General features: G+C 60.6%; 2 protein-coding genes across 5 annotated transcripts in view; one reads left to right on the top strand and one right to left on the bottom strand.

The window, feature by feature from the left end:
* CHD5 (chromodomain helicase DNA binding protein 5) overlaps positions 1-5208 on the top strand; it is a 66115-nt gene extending 60907 nt beyond the window's left edge. Inside the window, exons 39-42 of one of the 2 annotated variants that reach the window (XM_060088873.1) lie at positions 393-556; positions 671-785; positions 891-944; positions 1729-1769. In XM_060088873.1, the coding sequence (XP_059944856.1) occupies positions 393-556; positions 671-785; positions 891-898 (287 nt within the window). In that variant the 3' untranslated portion in view covers positions 899-944; positions 1729-1769. Of the gene's footprint in view, positions 1-392; positions 557-670; positions 786-890; positions 945-1728 lie in introns of both variants that reach the window. The other variant, XM_060088874.1, reaches the window with a different exon arrangement.
* A 772-nt stretch (positions 5209-5980) lies between these two features.
* KCNAB2 (potassium voltage-gated channel subfamily A regulatory beta subunit 2) overlaps positions 5981-20569 on the bottom strand; it is a 97980-nt gene continuing 83391 nt past the window's right edge. For 2 of the 3 annotated variants that reach the window (XM_060088870.1, XM_060088871.1), the window contains 9 exons: positions 20321-20365; positions 19459-19502; positions 18401-18487; positions 14614-14699; positions 12735-12855; positions 12447-12541; positions 11390-11510; positions 10961-11049; positions 5981-8928 (listed from right to left, as the gene is read on the bottom strand). In XM_060088870.1, the coding sequence (XP_059944853.1) occupies positions 8839-8928; positions 10961-11049; positions 11390-11510; positions 12447-12541; positions 12735-12855; positions 14614-14699; positions 18401-18487; positions 19459-19502; positions 20321-20365 (778 nt within the window). In that variant the 3' untranslated portion in view covers positions 5981-8838. Of the gene's footprint in view, positions 8929-10960; positions 11050-11389; positions 11511-12446; positions 12542-12734; positions 12856-14613; positions 14700-17550; positions 17596-18400; positions 18488-19458; positions 19503-20320; positions 20366-20569 lie in introns of all 3 variants that reach the window. The other variant, XM_060088872.1, reaches the window with a different exon arrangement.

Below are 20569 nucleotides of genomic sequence, written 5' to 3'. Positions count from 1 at the left end.
CAAGCTCACGTGAGGGTCTCTGGACTCTGAGGCCCCCGCTGCCTGGGAGAAGTTTCCTGAGGCTGCTCTGTCTTGGGAGCGGACCCTGTCCCCCACGGTGGCCAGCGCTGCAGGCCTCCCCGGGAGCCAGGAAGCTGGCTGAGGGCCCAGAGGGAAGCCCAGCGTTGGGTCGGGGTTCCTGGCTGTCACCTCTGCAGCCCTCGGGCTGGGAGAAGCTGTTGGGAAAACCGGGCTCTTGTCCAGCAGCCGGCGGGGCTCTGCTTGACTGGCTGGGAGGGCCGGGTGAAGGGCGCCCCCTGGTGTCCGCTGCGCGGGTGCACTAACAGCGACACAGCCTGGTAGCTAAGTGCCCGCCTGGGTGCCGCGCCCCGCGCCTTCCCTTCCCTCCCCAGTCCTGAACCAGCTGGAGGAGCTGCTGAGCGACATGAAGGCGGATGTGACGCGCCTGCCCTCCATGCTGTCCCGCATCCCCCCGGTGGCCGCCCGTCTCCAGATGTCAGAGCGCAGCATCCTGAGCCGCCTGACCAACCGAGCCGGGGACCCCACCATTCAGCAGGTCAGGGCCGGCCTGCGCCCCGGCCCCAGCCCCCCACGCACGTCCTGGGCGCCCTGGGTGGGGGCTCGGGCCGGCGCGGGACTTGGACCTTTAAACCTGAGTCCTTGCCTCCAGGGCGCTTTCGGCTCTTCCCAGATGTACAGCAACAACTTTGGGCCCAACTTCCGGGGCCCTGGACCGGGAGGGATTGTCAACTACAACCAGATGCCCCTGGGGCCCTATGTGACCGGTAGGTGCCCGTCTGCTTCCGGGCGGCATGGGCAGGGGCGCCCGCGGGGCCCCAGCCGGCCCCCCGCCTCCCCAGGCAAGCCGAGCTTTCCTCTCTTTGCCGCAGATATCTAGCCGTCCCCGAGATTTCCCTCTGCTGCCGGGCTCATTTCCAGTGGAGGTGAGGCTGCTCATGGGCGCTGCGCCGTCCCTTGTCCCTCCTTGGCTTGGCGAGTCAGGCCAGGCCAGTACAGGCCCTGGTCCCTGTGCTTCTTCACAGCCCTGGGGCCCGGGGGCCTCGCCCCTCCAGGCTCGGGGACTGTCTTGGGGCCTGTGTGTCTTCCTAGGCTTCCAGACGCTTCCCCCAGGAGCCTGGGGGGCAGCACACGGCAGGGTGGGTGCACGTGGGCGTGCTCCCCTGTGTACACACGTGTGTCTGTGCGCCGGTGTGTTGGTGTGCGTGCATGAGCCCGGCAGTGAGTCAGGGACCGTTGCCCCCAGCCTGGAACCCTGACTCCACTGTTGTGCCTGCGCTTTCCTGCCGGGTGGTGGACGCCCTGGGACGTCACCTCCCCCCAACCCCTGCCCAGGACCGGAAGGGTGGCTCAGCGTGTGTGCGGCTCAGTGTTACCAGCTGGGAGAGGGTTTTAGTCCTGAGAAACCACCAGTCTGCTGTGGCCTCCTCCGCCCCGCTGACAGTGCCCGCTAAGCTGTGTGTCCCATCAGAACCTCGGCTTTGGTGCGGAGGCTCGGGGGCGGGGCTGTTCCGGACAGGCTGCTCCTTGGGGGCCCCGCCGCCTCCACTCCCCGGTGTGGCTGTGGCCCGAGGCTGGGAGGTCTGGGCTGTGGGACCCCCTGCTGTCAGTTGGCCACAACAGGTCGTAGTGGGTGATCTAGGGTGTTGGGTGCCACCCCCGTGGGGACCCGAGCACCCAGCTATGTGACCTGTGATCTGCCTCTTGCAGCCGCGCCTGCCGGGCGCCCTGCCCGACCCCCGCAGGAGAGAAAAGCTGCCACCTTTCTAGAGCCACGCCACCCGAGGACAGAAAGGGAAATGGAGAAATGCCACCTCGTGGGGACAAGGCCGCCTGAGCCCAGAAGTGCCACCCAAGTGCTCCCACACCACCCGGGACGCACCCCTCGGCCACCTCTGCCAGGACGACTTCCTAGAAGAGATTTCATTTCTTTGTACATCTTTTGCACTTTCCTGTTGAAGACTTGAACAAGTTTGTCTTGATAAAAGTTGAGTGACGCGTGGAGAAGTCTGACTTGCAGCACGTATGTCTCTCTCTGCCGACGGGTTCCAGACCTGAAGGGAAGCTCCTGGGAGCCCAGAGGCCGCCCACAGACTTGGCCTGGCTGAGGAGGGTGAGGTGTCTGCCCCCATCCCCCCATCCCGTCTGCACCATGCTCCAGCCCCTTGCCCATGAGGCCCCCCGGTGCTAGGTGGGTCAGGACTGGGGAACTGGCCGGCCTGAGGGTAGAGACCTGGCTGACGCCCAGGTCAGGCCAGGCCGCTTCCTGTAAGGCTGGAGACCACCAAGTATGTGCTGTCTCCGTGGGACAGGTGTCTGTCCCTGGCCCAGCCTGTCTCACAGGCCCTGGACTCTGTCGTCACCAGCGCAGGGTCTGTGGCCCCTGCCCTGTGTGGCAGGTCACTTGTTCCCCGGAGGGAAGGGGAGGGCAGAGCCTGCAGGTGTTGGCCTGGGGGCTGCCGGAGCCTTTGTCTCAGGCCTCCATGGGAAGGGGCGTGCCCTCCCTCTGCCGGGGTGTGGCTAGCGTTCCAGCAGGGAGGGTCACAGCAGTGCTGAGGGGGGCCCAGGAGCCCCTGGTCCTGCCCTGTGTCCTGGGAGGCCCGTCAACCCCACCTCCAGGTACACTCCCCATGCGATCTCCTGGCCGCAGATGTGGAGAAACCAGGCCACACGCTGGAGCCTGGACTTATCCCCCCCTCTACTCTTGTCCCTGGAGAGGCCTTGATCTGGGCACTTGCCATCTGGGGTGGGCCACGACTGCCCTCGCTGTGTTCTCGGAAGGCTTGGGGAAAGCTTGGAGGCAGGGGACTGGCCCCAGTGACCTCTGCAGTCTTCCCAGCTGGAGCACCCCCAGCTTCCTGCCTTGTTTCCTGCCAGTAACGCCCCACTGTGGTGGTACGCTGTGATGGCCCCAGTTTGGAGGAAGGGAGGAACCGGCCAGGGCCTGGGCCTGTCTGTGTCTGACGTTCCCTCTGGCCCAGCCTGGAAGGGAATTCCGAGCCTTGAGCAGGGAGGGGCCTTCCTGGCGTGGAGCCCTGGGCGCAGAACCCTGTTTGAGAGAGAGACAAGCTGGGCCTGGGGGTGGAGGCACCAGGGAGGTTCTGTTCTGCTCCCTGGCCAGGACTGGGGCCAGGATTTGGGGGTGTCTTGGGGACACAGGGCCACTGGCCAGCCCTCCCAGAGCCCAGATGTCCTCAACTGTAAATGGTTCTCCCTGAACCCCTAGAGGGCTGGACCCCTAAGGCCCCTGCCATCTCCAGGCTGGCCAACCCTGGCATTGCTGGTGGGAGGAGTGGGGGGGGCACAGGTGTCCAGGACACATGTGAAGGCCTTCCAGGCCTCCCGGAAGGGTGGGGTCATTCCTGTCCCCTATGGTTTATCCAGTGCCATGTGTACACGCGTGGTCCTCTGACCCGTGCCCCCCTGCAGAGGTTCCGGCTCAGGCCACGGGCAGCGTGACCACCAGGAGCCCCCGCCACGGGGCCCTGTGACTCTGCCCTCTCAAGCAGGCAGCCATCCTGCCAGACTGGCTGGCCTGGTGGGGAACACAGTGGATGGGTCCTGAACGTCAGGTCAGGGGGCACATGGTAGAGGACGGGGGTCTGTGTTGTCCCCACTGCATCACTCCAAGGGCAGGTGGTCCTTCCCCTGCCAGCCCTTGATCCCCAGCAAGCTTCCCTCTGCCCTTCCGTTTCTGCTCCTTCCCAGGCCTCCGCCCTTTTCCTTTACCAACCACAGCCAGGCACCCACGGATGGCCTGGCCCCCGGCACTGCCTGGTCCAGGAAGGGCTCAGCTCTCCAAGACCAGCACCTGGGAGGCCTGGGAGGGGGTGCTGTGGACAGCTGGGGAGTGGGTTTCTGGCTGACTGGTTTTGGAGAGGAAAAAGGATCTTAAGAATGTTTTCTTCTTGGTTTATCAAGTTATCTCCTGCCGGAAGTTGTAGTGGTGGGGAGGGGGCGTCGGCCACCCACGGTCTTCGGCATCTTCAGGCTGGGTTTGGTTTTTGCCGCGGGCAGAAGGAGAGTGGTCATGTGCAAGCGGAAGCCAAAAGTGCCAGCCTGCATTTTTGTTTCCAGCCCCCTTATTATTTAGACCAGTGCTGAGTAGGCTTTCTGTTGAACCATCTTGGGGCCACAGTCTTGGAAGGCGTGGCCGGCCGGGCTCCTGGGTGACCAGGGGAGTTTGGGCTGGACTGACTGTGTCCGGGGGTCCCCTTGCACACGCCCACCACAGAAGCACATCCTGAGACGTCCTGTGCAAGGGGGCCCTCCCTGCAAGCCGCCTTCAGAAGCTCCTTTGTTTTCTGCAAGTGATGACCATGGTCCTGTTCTGCTGGTACCACGACTCGTGCAGCCACCTGCCCTCCTGCTGGTTGGGCGTCCCTTCCCAGGGTCCTCTGGGGACTCCCTGGCCCAGGTCAGGGGCTGGCTGAGTCTTGCCCCAGGGACACCTGTAGCCCTTGCTGCCAGGTGTTGGGTCCCAGGGATGCTGAGGGCCTGAGGGGATCGTGTAGAGGGTAGGCTCGGGGACTTCTGGAGTGTGCCCAGAGTGGGGTGGCAGGAAGGAGCTTGACTGGGAGGCGGGGGCTGAGGTCTTGGCCCAGCCACGGTCCAGGGTCCCCCCTCCGTACCTGCAGCTGTCCTGTGCCGACCACTATCTCTGTCGAGGAAGCTGGCTCCCGCCCCATTTTATATTTCTGGAAGTTTACAGTCGTGGTGCATCAGCCCAAAGTCATTGGCTTGTGTTTTGGGATTTTTTTCTTAGTTTTCAGATTTTTTTTAAACAAAGTATTTTTTTAGGTGCGATAACCCAGAAAGGGCCCGTTGGGTGTGTGTGTGTGTCCTGAACCCCTGATATTGAGCTGGGAGCCTGAGCCTCCCATGGCTCCTCTGTGCCTGGGGTTGAGGGGAGGGGTCCACCCCCCTGCCCGTGCATCGGTGAGTGGGAGGATAAGGGAGCAGACGCCTGCACCCAGGCCGGCATCTGGCCCAGCTGAGAGGGGCCAGCCCCTTGCCTGGTAGAGCCCCCAGCTGGCGGAGGGGCTGGGGCGCTGGGGCAAGTGGGGACGGTCCCAGCCAGGCAGCCGGAGCTGGAGGCTGAGCCCCTGTGTGTAGTCACCTGTCCGGTCCTCGGGAGGATGTGTAGGAGGCTCGACAAAGACTGTAACCGAGACCCGGTTCCCTTTACTTTGTACTCTGTGTATGTCTTGGTTTTCTGTGTTTTAATAAATCCTTTGGGAAAGGATTGGATCAAAGAGTGTTTTCCTAGCTTCTCACTGATCTAGGATGGGGGTGGCCGGGGAAGGATGTGAGGGGGATGTCACCTAAAGCAACCTCCCACCTGAGGAAACACAGCCCCATGAGGCTGAAAGGCTCGCTGGGAAGGGGGCGCCCCAAAAAGGGGTGTTCAGGGGTGGTGCCCGGCCCTCCCACCTGCCCCCTGAAACAGCACTGCTCAGAGGAGCACTGAGCCCCCAGAGACAGCCCACAGGCCTCCCTGGACCCTGACCTCTCTGTCCCCAGGCGGGTCCAGCAGCCTCTCACCAACTTCCATCCCTGAATCACGTGGGAGAGAAGGGGTCTTGGTGCCCAATATTTGTTGTCTTTTTTTTGCGGTACGCGGGCCTCTCAATGCTGTGGCCTCTCCCGTCGCGGAGCACAGGCTCTGGACACACAGGCTCAGTGGCCATGGCTCACGGGCCCAGCCGCTCCGCGGCATGTGGGATCTTCCCGGACCGGGGCACGAACCCGTGTCCCCTGCATCGGCAGGCCGACTCTCAACCACTGCGCCACCAGGGAAGCCCTCGGTGCCCAATCTTTGCCTCTCCCCCAGGGCCCCTTTCTCCCAACCTCTGCTCGGCTCCGGTTGGCTGGCCTCTGCAGGGGGCAGCCTCCTCCCCCTCCCACTGCCCTTGGCCCAGCCCTGACCCCCGAGGACCCCGCAAAGGAGGGGAGCAGACCCTGACGGGCGTGGGTTTTATTTTGTCCATAAATACGGCGCTGCGTCTCCACTGAGTGTCATTTGGAAGTGCATACGGCATCTCTGCCTGTGTAGGGGATGCAGTGAGCTGAGGAGCCACAGTCATTAAAATAAAGGCGGGGAGAGAAAAATAGCACATTATTTACATGACTGGAGAGAACAGAAGACAGAACAAGCCCCCCTCTCGTCCTCGGGACCTTGAATTTGCCGTAGATTCAGGGTGAAAAATGCTGGGGGCTCTGTGTGTCATTAGCAAGGAAGACTGGTCCTGCCCTGACCCAGACTGGGCCTTCATCCCGTGTGGGGCACTGCCAGGTGGACCCCTGGGGGCAAACTCTGCTTCAAGGGGAGGGTGAGAGGCTGGCTGGCAGCTGGGGTGCTTGGCGGGCTTCCCCTCAAGCAGGTGGGGTGCAGCTGGCTGGTCTGAAACCCATGCCGGGCGGGGCCCAGGCTGCCCCTCCAGGGCCTGCCTCGGCCCGGCTCTTTTGTTTCTAGGCTCTGACCACCCCTGGGCCCCACTCCACTGTTTCCCCACTCCAGCACTCCCCAAGTCGGGGGACCCTCCCTCAGGAAGCAGGGTGGCATCCCTCCACACCCACTTGCAGGGGGGATACAGAACCAGGCCGTGGACGGTGCCCCAGGGCCAGGAAGCTGCTTGGCTCTTTGCGCTGGGCATTTAGGCCTTGGTAGAGCTCAACCCTGGGGGCCCTTGTCTCCCTCCGTCTGGGAAACATGCAGCCAGTGGGCTCAGCCTTCCCAGGTGTGGCTCATGGGGTCGGGGGGGTGGGGCAGTCCCGACCTCGGCCCCGATTGCACACCCTGGTCCCTCTTCCAGCAGTGGGTGGGCAGGGTGACAGCTGTGTGGAGGGGGCCCAGCCATCTCGCCAATGAGCGGCCGGTAACGTGGCCCCTGAGCACGGCCAGCTGCTGGGACTGCCCGGCCCAGAGCACTTGGTCCCCGCCAGGATGGGCCTGGGATGAAAGCCGCCCCACTGCAGTGTCCTGTCCTCAGAGCCAGATCCCACTGTGTGATGGTGGGGAGTGGCTGGGGATTCTGCTGGGACAGGCTTGTCCCCTCCCCCACACCCACAGGCTGAAGCGTGCAGGGGACTTGGTGAAGAGGACCCCCAGGGGCCTGGTCTACAAAGAGGGAGAAGGTTCTAGACTCCAGGGCCAGCACAAAGGTCAGGAGTGGAGGAGGGTCCCCCCTCCCCCCACTTTTGTGGCTTTCTCAAAGCCAGTTTCCCAGGCCTCGGCTCAGCCAGGACTGGATGGCGGCCCCTCTGAGAGTAATGGCAGAGAGGGGCCTCTGGAGGGCAAAGCGGGATGGGCTGTGTCTGCCCAGGGGCACGAGGGCCCGTATTCGGTGGGCTGGGGCGTCTGCAGAGCCTGGCCCCCAACTCCCACCTGCCACGGCCAGCAAAGGCTGGGTGCCGCTCAGGACTATGGGGGCTGCGGGTCCTGGCGGCCGGCCCACCTCCCCGCCTCCATCCCTGCAGCCCCAGGCCCGGCTGCAAAGGGGCAGACACTTGTGAATGTCCCGCCCTCCCTCCCTGTCCCACATCTGTCCCGGGCTTGGGGGGAGGGGAGGCTGGTGTGGACAGGAATGACCGACCCCAGCCACCCCTCCGTCTTCGTGGGCTGTGTGGAGGTGTCCTGGGGGTGGCACTGCCGCCCTGGTTACAAGCTCTGAGCACCCAAGACACAGCACCTCACCCCACCTGGTCTGAGGCCTCGCAGGGGACACTGCTCCACGGGGAGGCTCCCGGGGTCTCTTCCTAGGCCGCGGGGGCTGCTGCTGGCTGGCCCCCAGGCCCCAGGCACGCAGCACAGAAAACCCCAGGGACTCTCCCTCGTTGAAAGGGTCCCAGCACGTTCTCTCTGCAGACCCCAAGGCCACCACCCTCGGGGCACAGCAGAGGCTGGCTACCTGGTGTGTGCTCAGCAGCCACAGTCCAGCTGAGCACGTATGACCTCGGGGCCTTCTGGGGCGAGGACAGAGGGGCGGAGGACTGGGCGCCTGGCAGGGAGGGAGGGCCCGGGGGGCCCTGGAGGGAGCCCTGGACTGGAGCCCAGGCACTGGGGCTCATCAACTGTTTGCGGGGAGGAAGCCGGCGGGGCGAGGAGCTTGAAATCAGAGCCCCCCAACTTTTTGTGGGTCCCAAACTGAAGGGCGAATCTCCCTGGATCTCTGCCCCTGGCAGCAAGGTGTGTGTGTGGGGGTCAAGGGGCGGCTCGGAAGGCCCCTCGGAGACACACTGGGGCGGGTGGTTGGGAGAAGGGGCTGGGGGAAGAATCCGAGGTCAGGCCCGAGGAAAGTACCTGGAGCCCTTGGCGAGAGGGGGAATGAGGGAGACCCCAGAGGGAGGCCTGCCCTGACCAGGGCCCCGCCGAGGGGCCACAGGAAGAGGCAGACCCGGCTTCCTCTTCCCTTCCCCAATGCCGGATGGGGTTCCCGGCAGAGGAGAGGCCAGCTCTGCCTGCCCCCAGGCCCCAGCTGGTCTTGGCCTGGCCCGGACTTGAGTCTCTGAGACGGCCCGTGGCTGGGCGAAAACATGGTGGTTTCTTGGAGGAGGAGCAGAGACGGCAGGCTTGGGCGGGACCGCACGAGTGCCTTCGAATCCCTGCCGACTCCCTGACGCGGACCCGACATCGGTCCTGCGAAGCAGCGGGTGGTGTGTGGCAGCGACTTCTGCGATCTTTTCCCGGTGACATCTTGGTGTGTTGTTTTGTTTTTGAAGCAAACCACACTCTTGACTTGGCTTCAAAATAGCTTAAGCGAGCTAACAGAGAGGCTAGGAGGGAAACGGAAACCGTCCAGGCAAACGGCCGGGGGCTTCTTAGGATCTGTAGTCCTTTTTGCTGTAGGGTTTATTGCCCAAAATGCTATCGATCTCGTGGATAATGGAAGACGACAGTTTTGGAAGGACCTGTGTGCAAAGATGGGAGCTATTCAGAATCTACCACCAAGACTGGCCTGGCCTGCAGGTGAGGTGGGGTGTAATGGAGCACGGCCCTATGGGGCCTTCCTGGAGCACAGCTCCACCCCTCCACCCCACAACGTCCTACGCCAGCCTGTTATCTGTAGAAGAACTTTAGCCCAAGAATAAATTTAATCGGAGAAGTGAGAAAATGCAAAAGCAAAGAAAAGCAGTCAAACGGGACAAAATAATAACGGTTTAGCCATTAAACAAAGTCAAGGACTTTTAGTCCCTCTGCAAGGGCTATAGGTCATATTCTGAGCCATGTCCTTTGAGCTGTTTTGCAGCTACTGAAACCCCCACCAGGTGTAAAAAGTAACCACATGATGACCAGACTGTAGCCATGAAATAAGCTGCTCCATCCTGCACAATTCCAAGAACTGGCCTCAGGGAAATGGGAACAAACTGACCTGGGAGTTGAAGATTAACTGTACTTAAAACAATCAGGTGGCCCTGCTCAGATGACCACATGACCAATTTCAAGATGACCGTCGGACCTAACTGTGCTGCTCTGTACATAGCCTCCTCCCTCTGCCCACAAAGCACCCCTGAAACTCCCCTTTAAAAGCTCTTGCCCCCTGATCGACACCGGGAAATTGGATCTTTGGGACGTGAGTCCAGCTTCTCCCAGGATCGCCAGCTTCCTCAATAAAGCTACCTTTCCTTTTACCCAACACTTGTCTCTCAGTATTGGATTTTTCTTTTTTTTGGCCACGCCATGCAGCTTGGGGGATCTTAGTTCCCCAGCCAGGGATAGAGCCCGTGCCCCCTGCAGTGGAAGGGCAGAGTCCTAACCGCTGGACCTCCAGGGAAGTCTCAGTACTTGGATTCTTGAGTGACGAGCAGCTGAACCTGAGTTCTGTAACAGGGAGACGTTCTTCCTGCCGCCCGCTGGCCCCAGACTGTCCTGCTCTCATTGCATGCGGCTCCTGAAGCAGATGGGGGCCATGCTGCTTCTGTATTCCAGAAGGTTTGGGGCAGAGGGAACCTGCCCTGGTCTAAGCTCTGCCCCTCAAATGGAAGGACAGCGACGGCATAAAATGCAGATTCCAGGACCAGAACACCTGATAATCCACACCCCCAAACTGCTTTTTCCGGCCGTCTTGACCTCAGTCAACAGCAACATCCCCCTTCCAGGTGACAAACCCCAGGGGCTGTCTGACCTGCTATCCCGCACCCTCACATCCAGTCTGTCAGCCAGTCCTGTTGGTCCATCTTCCAGAACATCCAGATGATCCAACCAGCTGTCCATCTGCACCACGGCCATCCCTTGCCCCAACACCGACATCACTTCCCAGCAATCTCCGTGCTTCCCTTCTCCCCAAACTCTTTCCTCCACTCAGCAGCCAAAGAGCGACAGGGAGCCTTTGAAAATCTAAGTTGGACCCTGCCCCTCCTCGGCTCCCACCTCACTGGACCATTGCCGAAGTCCTGAGAGGGCATGCAGTGGCCCGTGGGTCTGCCCCCACGCCGAGCTCATCTCCCGCCCCTGCCCCTTTGCTCTGGGCCCTCTGGCCTCATTGCTGTCCTGGGCTCGTGCCCACCCTGCACCTTCGCATCAGCCTGGAGCGTTCTTCCCCTGAGTATTTGCACTGCCCACTCCTCATCCTTCAAGCCTTTGCTCACAAGTCACTTTGTCAACAAGCCTACCCTCTAGCCCCCTTCAACCTGGGTCCACGGCTCCCCCCTCCCCGCCCCTGCTGGATACCCCCGACCTTGCTCCAGGTTTCTTTTTCCAGAGTCCTTATCACCCTCCGACACATATTCTAATCTTATTTCTCGCATTTAGTGTTTTCCGTCTGTTCCAGCTAGAAAGCCAGCTCTGCGAGAGCAAGGCTTTTTGGTGGTTCACTGCTGTAGCCCAGGTGCCTTGAACAGTGTCCGGTATGTAGTAGGTGCTCAATAAGTACGTGCTGGACAGATGACTGGCTGAGACCCTGAGCTCTGCCCAGGGCCTGCAAGGCTGGCGGCCCCCACTCACCTGTATTGCTCCAATATTCTCCATCAGCTGGTCTGCGCTGGAAGCGCCCAGGAGCACGGAGCTGACCCCCTCGTTCCTCAGGCACCAGGCTGGGGGGCAGCAAGACCAGAGGTGAGGGGGGCCCACCCACGGCAGGGCCCTCTCTGGTTCTGCCCTGACCCTGCCTAGGCCAGCCTCCTGGGCATGGGGCTGAGGGTGCCCAGGAGCGGCCTGGCAAACCAGGGGCTCAGCAGTGCTGGAGGAACCCTGGCACCAACTGCCGCCAGTGGAGAGATGGCCCAAGTGCTCAGGGACCCCCCCATCCTCTCCCCACGAATGTAGGAGCCCGTTACCCACAGCTGGCTGGTGGAGGGGGTGTGGCCCGAGCACTCAGGGACTCCTGACATCTCCCTGGGACACCGGTCTCCACCTTGCTCCCCAGCCTCTCACCTATGGCCAGCTGGGGGAGGGTGCAGCCCAGGCGCTCGGCGATGGCCTGCAGCTCCTTCAGCTTGGCCTGCTGGCGCCGGCCCTCCTCACTCAGGATCTTGTCCTTCAGCCACTGGTAGCCCTGGTTGTGGGGTGGAGGCACAGCACAGCCCACAGGTGAGGGCAGGTCACCTGGACCTCTGCGTGCATGGCACAAAATGTTGATTTGGGGCACGGCAGCACCCCCCGGCCCCGGCCTAACCATGTCCTGCTGTGGTCCAGACCTGGGCAGTTGGAAGGATGGGAACCGTTGCATCTGAAGCCTGTGGGCTGTCGGGGAGCTGAGGCCAGGCCCCTGAGCCTGGACAAGGAGGTGGATAAGCCGACCTTCCTATCTCCTGGGAGGCTGGGCGGCCCAGGAGGTGTGCCCACAGCAAAGTCAGGGAGCCCCCTGGGAGGCCTGCTGGGGGCTGGGCAGGGGTGGGTGGGGCAGGCCATCCTGCTCTTGAGTCTGGGGTTGGGGTCTCCAGTACTGGCTCGGCCCCGGCCTGGGCAGGCCTTTCTCTCCCTGCTCCTTGTCCCCCAACCCCTGCAGCCTGCAGACCCTCCTGAGTCCCCACTCCGAGGTGTGTGTGTGTGTGTGTGTGTGTGTGTGCGCGCGCCTGTATGTGGGCCGGGGGGACTTGTCCCGGGGGGCATCTCTGAGTGACACTGAAGAAACCCCACAGCTCTCAGCCCAGAGGTCTCAGGGATGGGCCAGAGAGAGTGTGCGGGGTGTCTACAGGGGGAAGAGGCATCCCAGGGGGCACACGCAGATCCAGAGCAGGTTGTGAGGGCTGAACCTGGGGGGAGGGCAGGAGGGCGGGGGAGTGAGGGGCTTCTTCACCTGGGGGATGTCCCACAGGTGGGTAGCCTTTCTAGACATGGGGTCAGGCCAGCTGGGGCTCCAAGTTCCCATGCTCCGAACCTTCCCTCAGACAGTGGCCCAGGGAAGCCCCGCCCAGCACCAACTTGTCTGCCCAAAGGCCCCACCCCTCCAAAATGCCTGTCCCCTCCCCCAGCCCGGCAGCTCCTTCACCTTCAGGGAGGCTCTCGAGTAGGGCGGGATGCCACCGTCGTACTTCCCGGACACGATGCCGCAGGCCAGAGGGGACCAGGTCATGGCGCCCACTCCTGGGAGAGGAAAGCCGGACGAGGTCAAACGCAGGGTCCCGAGGAGGGGAGGGGCGGGGCGAGGGGAAAGGGGCGGGGCAGGGCAGGGGCGAGGGGCGGGGCTAGGGGATCTGGGATGGGGTTGGGGCAGGGCTGGGGAGGAGGCGGAGCGAGGGAGAGGGTGGGGTGGGGCGGGGCCGGGAGGGGAGCCCACCTATCTTGTGGAAGAGCTCGGGAAGCTGCACCTCCACCTTTTCGCGCTGGAACATGTGGTACTCGGCCTGCTCGCAGATGGGCGGGATCAAGTTGAACTGCCGGGCAACGGAGTAGGCCTCCTGGGAAAAGCAAAGAGGGGCATGGAGGGTCCCTGCCGGTCAGCGGTTCTGGGGGGCCTCCGGGGCAGCAGGGAGAAGACACAAAGGCATCCCCAGGAACGGCTGTACCGCCTGCCCCTCCGCTCTCCTCTCAGCTTTCCTGGGAGCCTGTTAGGCCCCCCTCCACGCGTGGAGAAAAGTGAGTGGGTTGTGGGACCCCAAGGCTGAAGGGATTTGGGGGAAAGCACAACTCAGCAGTGAGGCTTGGGTTCTGGCACTTACTGGCCGGGTGTCCTTGGGTAAGGGGCTCACCCCCCGGTGCCTCAGTTTCCCCATTTGTCATGAGGGTCAAATGAGTCAACAGTGTTGGCAGCCCTCAGGACAGTGCCTGCCTGTTAGTGGTTTTATCATGATTGTCACTGTAGGGCCTGGACCCAGGATGATGGGAGGGCCAGAAAACACTAGGTCAGGAGGGGAAAGTGGCCGGCATCAGCCCATTTCTGGGACTTGGAGGTCAAGGCCTCCACTCTGCAGACAGGATGGGTGTGAGCTCCTGGGGAAGCCCGTCTGCCAGCCTGAGAGGCCCTTTCCCCTTTAGCTTGAGACTCAGCTTTCACATCTGTAAAGTGGGGATGAGAGCCTGACACCTCAGTGAGCTCTGTGCTGGGTCCAGGCAGCTTCAGAAAAATGCCAGATGATCATTAATGCTGCAAACTCCAAAGGCCGATTGATACCATGGGCTTCTAAAGTTGTCTGTAACTTGAAATGAAAATCCTGCTTAATTTTTTTTTTTTTGGATGAACCAGAAATCTGGGGCTCACTAGAGGAGAACCCCCCTAGCAGGGATGCCAGGACGTGGGAAATTCTGGTGGGTGGGGCATGGGAAAGGCTGAGGTTGGGAGGAGGCCTGGAGGCAGGGGTGAGGGGGCCAGCCTGAGAGCTAGTCCTGCGAAGACGCAGTCCCCAGGCCTCTGCCCTCCCCCCACCAACCAGCTGCCTGCCTCTGAGAAGCCACCCTGCCGACCCTTCTGGGATACCCCAGAAATATTATGAAACATCTGTCACCCTCAGCTACTGATGGCTCCCGTGGAGGGAAATGACAAGGAATGGGATGCCTTCCTGAAAGTGCAGGTGAGGAGGAAACATCATGGATTATGAGATGGAAGCCCAGGCTCTGAACTGCACGGCCTGAGCATCCATCTTGGCATGGGCTGTGTGACCTTGGGTGTGTTACTTAACCTCTCTGTGCCTCAATGTCCACATCTGAAAAACAGGATAACAGTAGCACTTACCTCATAGGGCATTGTGAGGATTAAATGGGAGTCAGTCCACATGAAGCCCTCAAATCTAACGGGATCTGGAATACCACAAGAGCTCAGCACGGTGGCTGGCACTGTCACTGCTGCTGAGCACTGGCTGAGCTCCAGGACCCCCGCTAAGAGCTTCACACCTGTTCTCTCAGATAATCCTCACAACAGACTCATGACGGGGTAGGTTGTTCTTGCAGTCTTGATCTACAGGTGGGGAAACTGAGGCTCAGAGAGGTGGAACCATCTGTCCGGGGCCACGCAGTGCTGGGATTCAAGCCCAGACCCCTGTCTGCAAGGCCTGCGGACATCACTGCCATATGTCACCTTACTCTCCCTCCCCATAGTACCCAGTTATCTGTGCATTAGGGACCAACGGCACTGAACCTGCTAGAGCCCCGGGGTCATCATCCACGGAGCTGGGGCCGGGAGCCCAGCTGGGGGACATGCACACACCGAGAGGTCACCGTACCATGATCTCCATGGAGCTCCAGCGCGATGTGCCCCAGTACATGGCCATCCCCTGGTTAATGACGTGGGTCATGGCACGCACCGTCTCTGTCACGAGAGAAGGGGAAACCACAGGTGGGGGGGTGCGGCCGGGGGCACGGGGCCTGGCCTGGGGACATTCTGCAAATACAGGCGGGCGCCAGGGGGAGGGGGAGGGTGTTGCCGGGACGGCTTGCAAGCAGTGTACTTCCCGGCTCCGGAGTTGGGGGCGGCCTGGGTTTTCTGGGACCACAGAAAAAAGGGAGCCGCTGTCCAAGAAGCTGGTCTCGAAAACAATATTCTCAAATAGTTAGAGGTCTTATGGAATCTTTGAAAAATGGCTTACGGATGGATTGAGACGTTTCTATGGCAGATTAGAGGGATGAAGGAAAGGTGAGGTCAACGAATGTGACTCTAGAATGGGGGGTGTCCTCTAGTCTGGGGAAGAATGGGGGACCCTGATCGCTCAGGAAGAACGAGATAAACGGATTCAGGTTATGATCAGATTGACAGGTGGCAGGAGGAAGTAACGTAATTTCTGCCCATTTCTAGTCTCCCACTTGGGGCGACTCCGGACTCTCACTGGCATATGGAGAATTGAACGGAGAGGTAATAATAACATCTGTCGAGAAAAAGGGCAGGATGTGGGGCCCTGGGTGGTCCCAGGGGTTGGGGGCTGCAGAGCGGAGCTCCCCTCGGGTCCAGAAGAGCCAGCAGTAGGCGTGGAAAGCCCCCTGTGGACCACGCCCCGACTTTCACACCAGCCCGGTATCCAGCAAGGGACCCTCTCCCCATCTACACTGGGAGAGATTCTTCCTTGGACTCAAAAAAGTGTTTTGAGAAATAAAAATCCGCCAGTTAGCGTCGCCCCCGAGGCTGTTTTGGCCCCGGGGGGATATTGTGGTTTTTAACATTGAACTCGACCTCAAATTTTACAATTTTAAATGGCTCTTAGCTTTGCGGGATGACGGCTACCCCATCAGATTCCTCTCAGGTCCCATACAATGCTTGCAAGTTCGACTGCCCAAGGCAGCCTCGGAAGTTCAGCTGAAGTACAAGTGTTTCTAAAAACAAATACCCCTTGAAAGTCCCCATCTCTCCCCGAGTGGCCACTGACATGGGGCAGCTGAGGTCCCTGAAGATGGTGGGGGTGGAGGGAAGGATGGAAGGAAGGAGAATGCAGGTCGGTTCCGAGAGCTCCACCTTGGAATGGCCCAGGGCCACCGGAACCTTCTCTGGCAGAGAGCGGCACCTCTGCTTTGGGGTGTCCCTTCCCATCCACCCTGGGTCCCTGAGTGCCCCTTTGGCCGAGGTCCCCTCTTTCAGTAGAAAGCTAAGGTAGCTGGGGCTTCTGGGGTGGTGGCCTCCGTGGGCTTGCCGAGGACCTCTGAAAAAATCACACCTTGATTTCCACGCCTGGAGGCCAAGCCCTGTCCTCTCCTTCCTTCCGAGGTCAGGGACTGGGCTCTTCCCCACGCATCCCAGGGAGGGGGTCTGGCGGGGAAGCGCCCCCCTCGGGCTCTCAGCAGGCCACCACTATTCGATGTGGAGGGCGGCGCTTGGTTGGAAGGTTGAGGGTCCCGGGAAGGAACCTGCCCACATCCGAACCCTGCGTCTGGGCTCCCGGCCCGGCCGTCCTTCTTGGGTTCTTTAGAAACACTCTTGGGGAGGACCTGTGACCATGCAGTGTGACTGCCCGATTCTTTTCAGCCAAGGCTCAGGCCCACATGCCAGAGAGAGGGAAGCAGAGGGCACCCCCGTTCGCTAGCCTGGCTTCTCTGAGCACGGCTCTCTCCTAACGCCCCTTCCGTGCAGAGAGGGGAGTCCAGCGGGAGCCTGGGGGCCAGGGAGCCTGTGCACGCCTGTCGCTGGCCTGAGAGGGAAGGGGTCCTGGGCGGTGGCAGGCTGGCCATGGAGCCCATGCACAGGAGCATGGCCCTGTGCTTCTGCCCAGGCTTGGTGTCAGTGACACCAGAAACAGGGACAATTAGGGACAGCTGTCCACCTCACTATTTAATGCTGTTTTACAGAAGCAGGAGGACCAAATCCTTCCAGCTGCTGCCAAAACCCATGGTGTCTCCTGCTGCATCTCAAATAATACATGGGAGGGGTCAGGTGGCAGTGCCAGTTGGCAGGTGGGAGCCCTCTCATTGTGGACCACAGCCCAGTTCCCAGGGGTACCAAGGCCTGCCCATCGTGGGTGGGGTGGGGACCCAGGGTCCTTTGGCTTAGGGGTGGGCAGGGACCACTGCATGGCCAGAGGCTGCCCCGGGTCTCAGAGTTTCCCCAGCTCATGTAGGTATTTTTCAAGGAGGAAAACAACTGCATTTCAATGGTGAGCTCTGGCTGCATGGCATGGGGTGAGAGTGACAGGTGGCCCAGCCCGCCCAGGGGACTGGAGCACTGCATGCCACTGGGGGCAGGGCAGCTGGTTGCTGGTGCCCTCACTTTTGGTTGAGGTGGGAGCTTAGCAAACGTGGAGAAGATAAAACCTGCTGGGGGCCAAGGTTCTGGGGTCCCCGATGTGTTTGCTCCTGTGGGAACCTGGTCTCCCCAGCCCTCTCCCAGACCATCTGGGGTCAAGGTTTCTGATGCGGATCACAGCAACCCCCAAGTCAAGAGGAGGCTCCGCGGATGACGGATCATGGCAATGCAGGGCGGTGCGAGGAGGGGGACGCATGCACAGGAGTAGGGGAGGAATGAGGTGATAGCGTGGACCAGGGGGACGGCGGGGCTCTGCGCCGCTTTGCTTTTCTTCACTTGCAGGGTGTTCCCATAAGGCACTTATTTCTCCTTTGTGCATTTTATGGAGAAGTTTAGTCATGGGGGCGGGGGAAGAGAGTCATGTAAATCAAAGCACTGTCTCATAAAATGCAGCTCAGACACAGAGGTCAGTTGTCGGGCTGAGGGTACTGTGTACCTTCTATGATGAATGTCCTTGACTTGGAGGAACTAAATGGATCCCCTGGTGATAAAAGAAAGATGGAAAGAGACCAGAGTTCACAGCTGTGGGAACGCTGAGGGGCACAGTCTGACAAAGGGCACGGGGACGGAGGCTCAAATCACTTTTCGCAGAATGCTCGTTTGGATAAGAAACCAACCACACACACGCACACACACACACACACGTATATATACACACGCACAGGTGCATGGTATATATACAAACAAATGAAGAGAAAGTAACTTGAACATAACTGAATTTTCCAAGTCCCTGAAGCAGCAAAGCACAAATGAGAAGATGCCCGAAGCAGAAAGTTGGAGGAGATAGCGGGGGCTGAGATGGCAGGAGTCAAAGAATAAACAAGCGCCTGAGAAACCAAAACCGCTTTTCAAAGCACTGCATGTCTTTTTTTTCTCCTCTGAGTAACAGTTCATTCCCCAGAGCAAAAGTCCCCTAAACCCTCCCAGTAGAATGTGGACCATGATTGAAAGAACGGAAAAGAAGGCAGCCCTTGCGAAGAGTCATCATCCTGTGACTTTAGCTAACACTGCACACAGCTCAAAGCCAGGATGGGCGCGGACCCAGAGCAAGGATGGGACTCAGCCCGGAGGTGCTGGGGTGCACGTGAGGGGTCGAGCAGAGGCTGAGCTCAGGCCCGCCGCCCCCCCCGCCCCTCCCCACACGGGGAAGGCCCCACCCTCCAGACCCCCAGGCCTGGGTGCCCAGCGGGCCCTGCAGTGATGCCTTCAGAGCCTCAGGTGCAGAGCTTTCTGCTCTTTTTGGAACCGTGACTCCCGGGCAGTCAGCGCTTCCGGGGAGAGCGTACCTTCCATGGGCGTGTTGGGGTCTGGGCGGTTGGCAAACACCACGTCCACATACTCCAACTGCAGCCGCTCCAGGGAGGCTTTCAGACCTGGGGGAAGGAGCGGGGAAGGACTGTTACCATCTTCACAGACATTCCTGGGCCCTCGTGCGTGCATGCGTCTCAGGGAGCAACAGATGAAAGGGACGAGGCCCCTGGCACCGGGAGCTGTGGACGGCAGGGCGCACCTGTGGGCACGGGCCACCTAGGTGGAGAACAGCCATGAGAGAAGAGGGGCACACCCCAAAGGGGGTGGGGTGGAGTCCACAGGCCCAATGTCCTGTGACTGCACAGAGGGGGCCCCTCCTAGAGTGGCCCGGGTGGACCTGGGAGAGCCAGGCCACCTGACACGGAGGACAGCTGCGTCGATCCTCTATGGCACCAAAGGCCAGTGGGGCCCGAAACGCATGAGTACTTCTCAGCGGCTCAGAACAGAGCTGCAGAGCAGAAGTGCCGGGCTGGGGGACGGGGAAGGGCGGGCAGCAAGGCCTCCTCATCATTTGATTGTCAATGGAGTGACTGTGTTACCTTGACGACAGTGAACGTGGGGAGAAGAGGCACGGAGATAATACCAGTCAGGATAAGTGAGACATCCTGGCACCTCCACCCCAGTGCCCCCGAGTGCTGAGGCCCAGTTGTGTCTGACACGCACCCTCACCTGGGTCCTTCCCAGTTCCACTAACCCCAGATGTGGGCATTCTTACCATGCCCATTTTACAGATGCTGCCACAGAGGCCTGGGGAAGTGATGTCCCTTGCTCAGGGTCACCCAGTGGGCACAGGGCCTGGCCTAGATTGAAACCCAGGCCTGTCTGTGTCTTCTCAGGGACAACACTGCCTACCCCAGGGCAGCACAGGCCCTGCCCACCCATACCCTTGTCCCCTCCCTCACGACACGGAGGGCCCACCCCATGCGAGCCTGGGTGCATCGGTGGGGGAGGGGCACTGTGCTTTCTTCACTTTCGCATCCACGGGAAGATGCCGTGGGTTTAGGGGGCCGTGTGGAGCCAGGGCCCCCCTCACCTTCTATTATGTGCTTCCTGGAAAGGCCCCTCTCCGTCTCGGCTCTGAAAAACAGGCGACAGCATGTGTGATATTGCAGGCGGTTTTGGGGAAAATGTTCATGGCGCAAAAGTAGGTCAGCTCATGCCACTTGTAGCCTGATTCCACTTTGGGGATAAAACCGCGAGGCTATGCGGATTTTCTTGTGGAGATGACCTGGCAGAGCTGGGCTGCCTGCCCGCCACCCTGGGGAGGTGGGGCTCAGCAGGGGATGGAGGCTTCTGCTTTTCAATTTGCCCTTCTGTCTGGCTTGGATTGTTTTCTTTTTTGGCTTGGATTTTTAAAAAATTAAAAATGAATCCCATTTCTAATTCCTATGAAGCCCATTTTGTCCAGCCCCAGGGAGAATATGGGGCCAGATCCCTGGAGGATGGCAGGAGTGGTCTGTGGCCCAGGGAAGGTGGAGTGATTGGGACAGTTCATGAATTTTCTATGTTTTCCAGAAATTTTTAGGATGTTACCTTTGTAATCAGAAACAAGCCAACCCACAAAAGTAAAAATAAAAATGAAACAAGGTTCGAGTCCAAGGCAACTCAGACAAAGCTGCTTTTCTGGAACGTGACGTCCCTCAAGAGGGATGGCACGAGCCAGGCCAGATGGCTGCACAAACGCCAGCCCGCCCCCTGCTTCCGGCACCAGGAGACAGGAGACTGTGCTGCCTACGTGCTGTCCTCCAGGGGGTTCCTGAGGTCCAGGACAGACCCCGTGCAGCCTCTGTTTCCCCAGGATAACTACCCCCTCCCCACCCCCAGGGGCCTCCTAAATCAGGGGTCTCTGCAGACCTGGCCCCCGGCCAGGGGCATGGTCTGCCCGTGGCACCTACTTTCCTCCCCAGAAGATCTTGGTGGTGATGACGAGGCTGGATCGTCTGCGGAACGAGAGAAGGAGGGGTGTTACTGGGCGTGATCCCTTGGGGTCCTCCCTCCCCCCACCTTCCCCACTGTCTTCAGCTCTTACACAGGGGTCCTAAACCCTTCCCATCCTGGAGCATAGGGCGTGAAATGGGGCGCCTCTCTGCCATTTGATGTTTGGGGTGTGCCGACCCCTGGGGGCCTGAGGCTCCCCATTGAGC

The sequence above is a fragment of the Mesoplodon densirostris genome, chromosome 2 (assembly GCF_025265405.1).
Source record: "Mesoplodon densirostris isolate mMesDen1 chromosome 2, mMesDen1 primary haplotype, whole genome shotgun sequence".
Taxonomy (NCBI): domain Eukaryota; kingdom Metazoa; phylum Chordata; class Mammalia; order Artiodactyla; family Ziphiidae; genus Mesoplodon; species Mesoplodon densirostris.
Note: the sequence above shows the minus strand (reverse complement) of the source record. Positions and strands in the feature narration are given on the sequence as shown.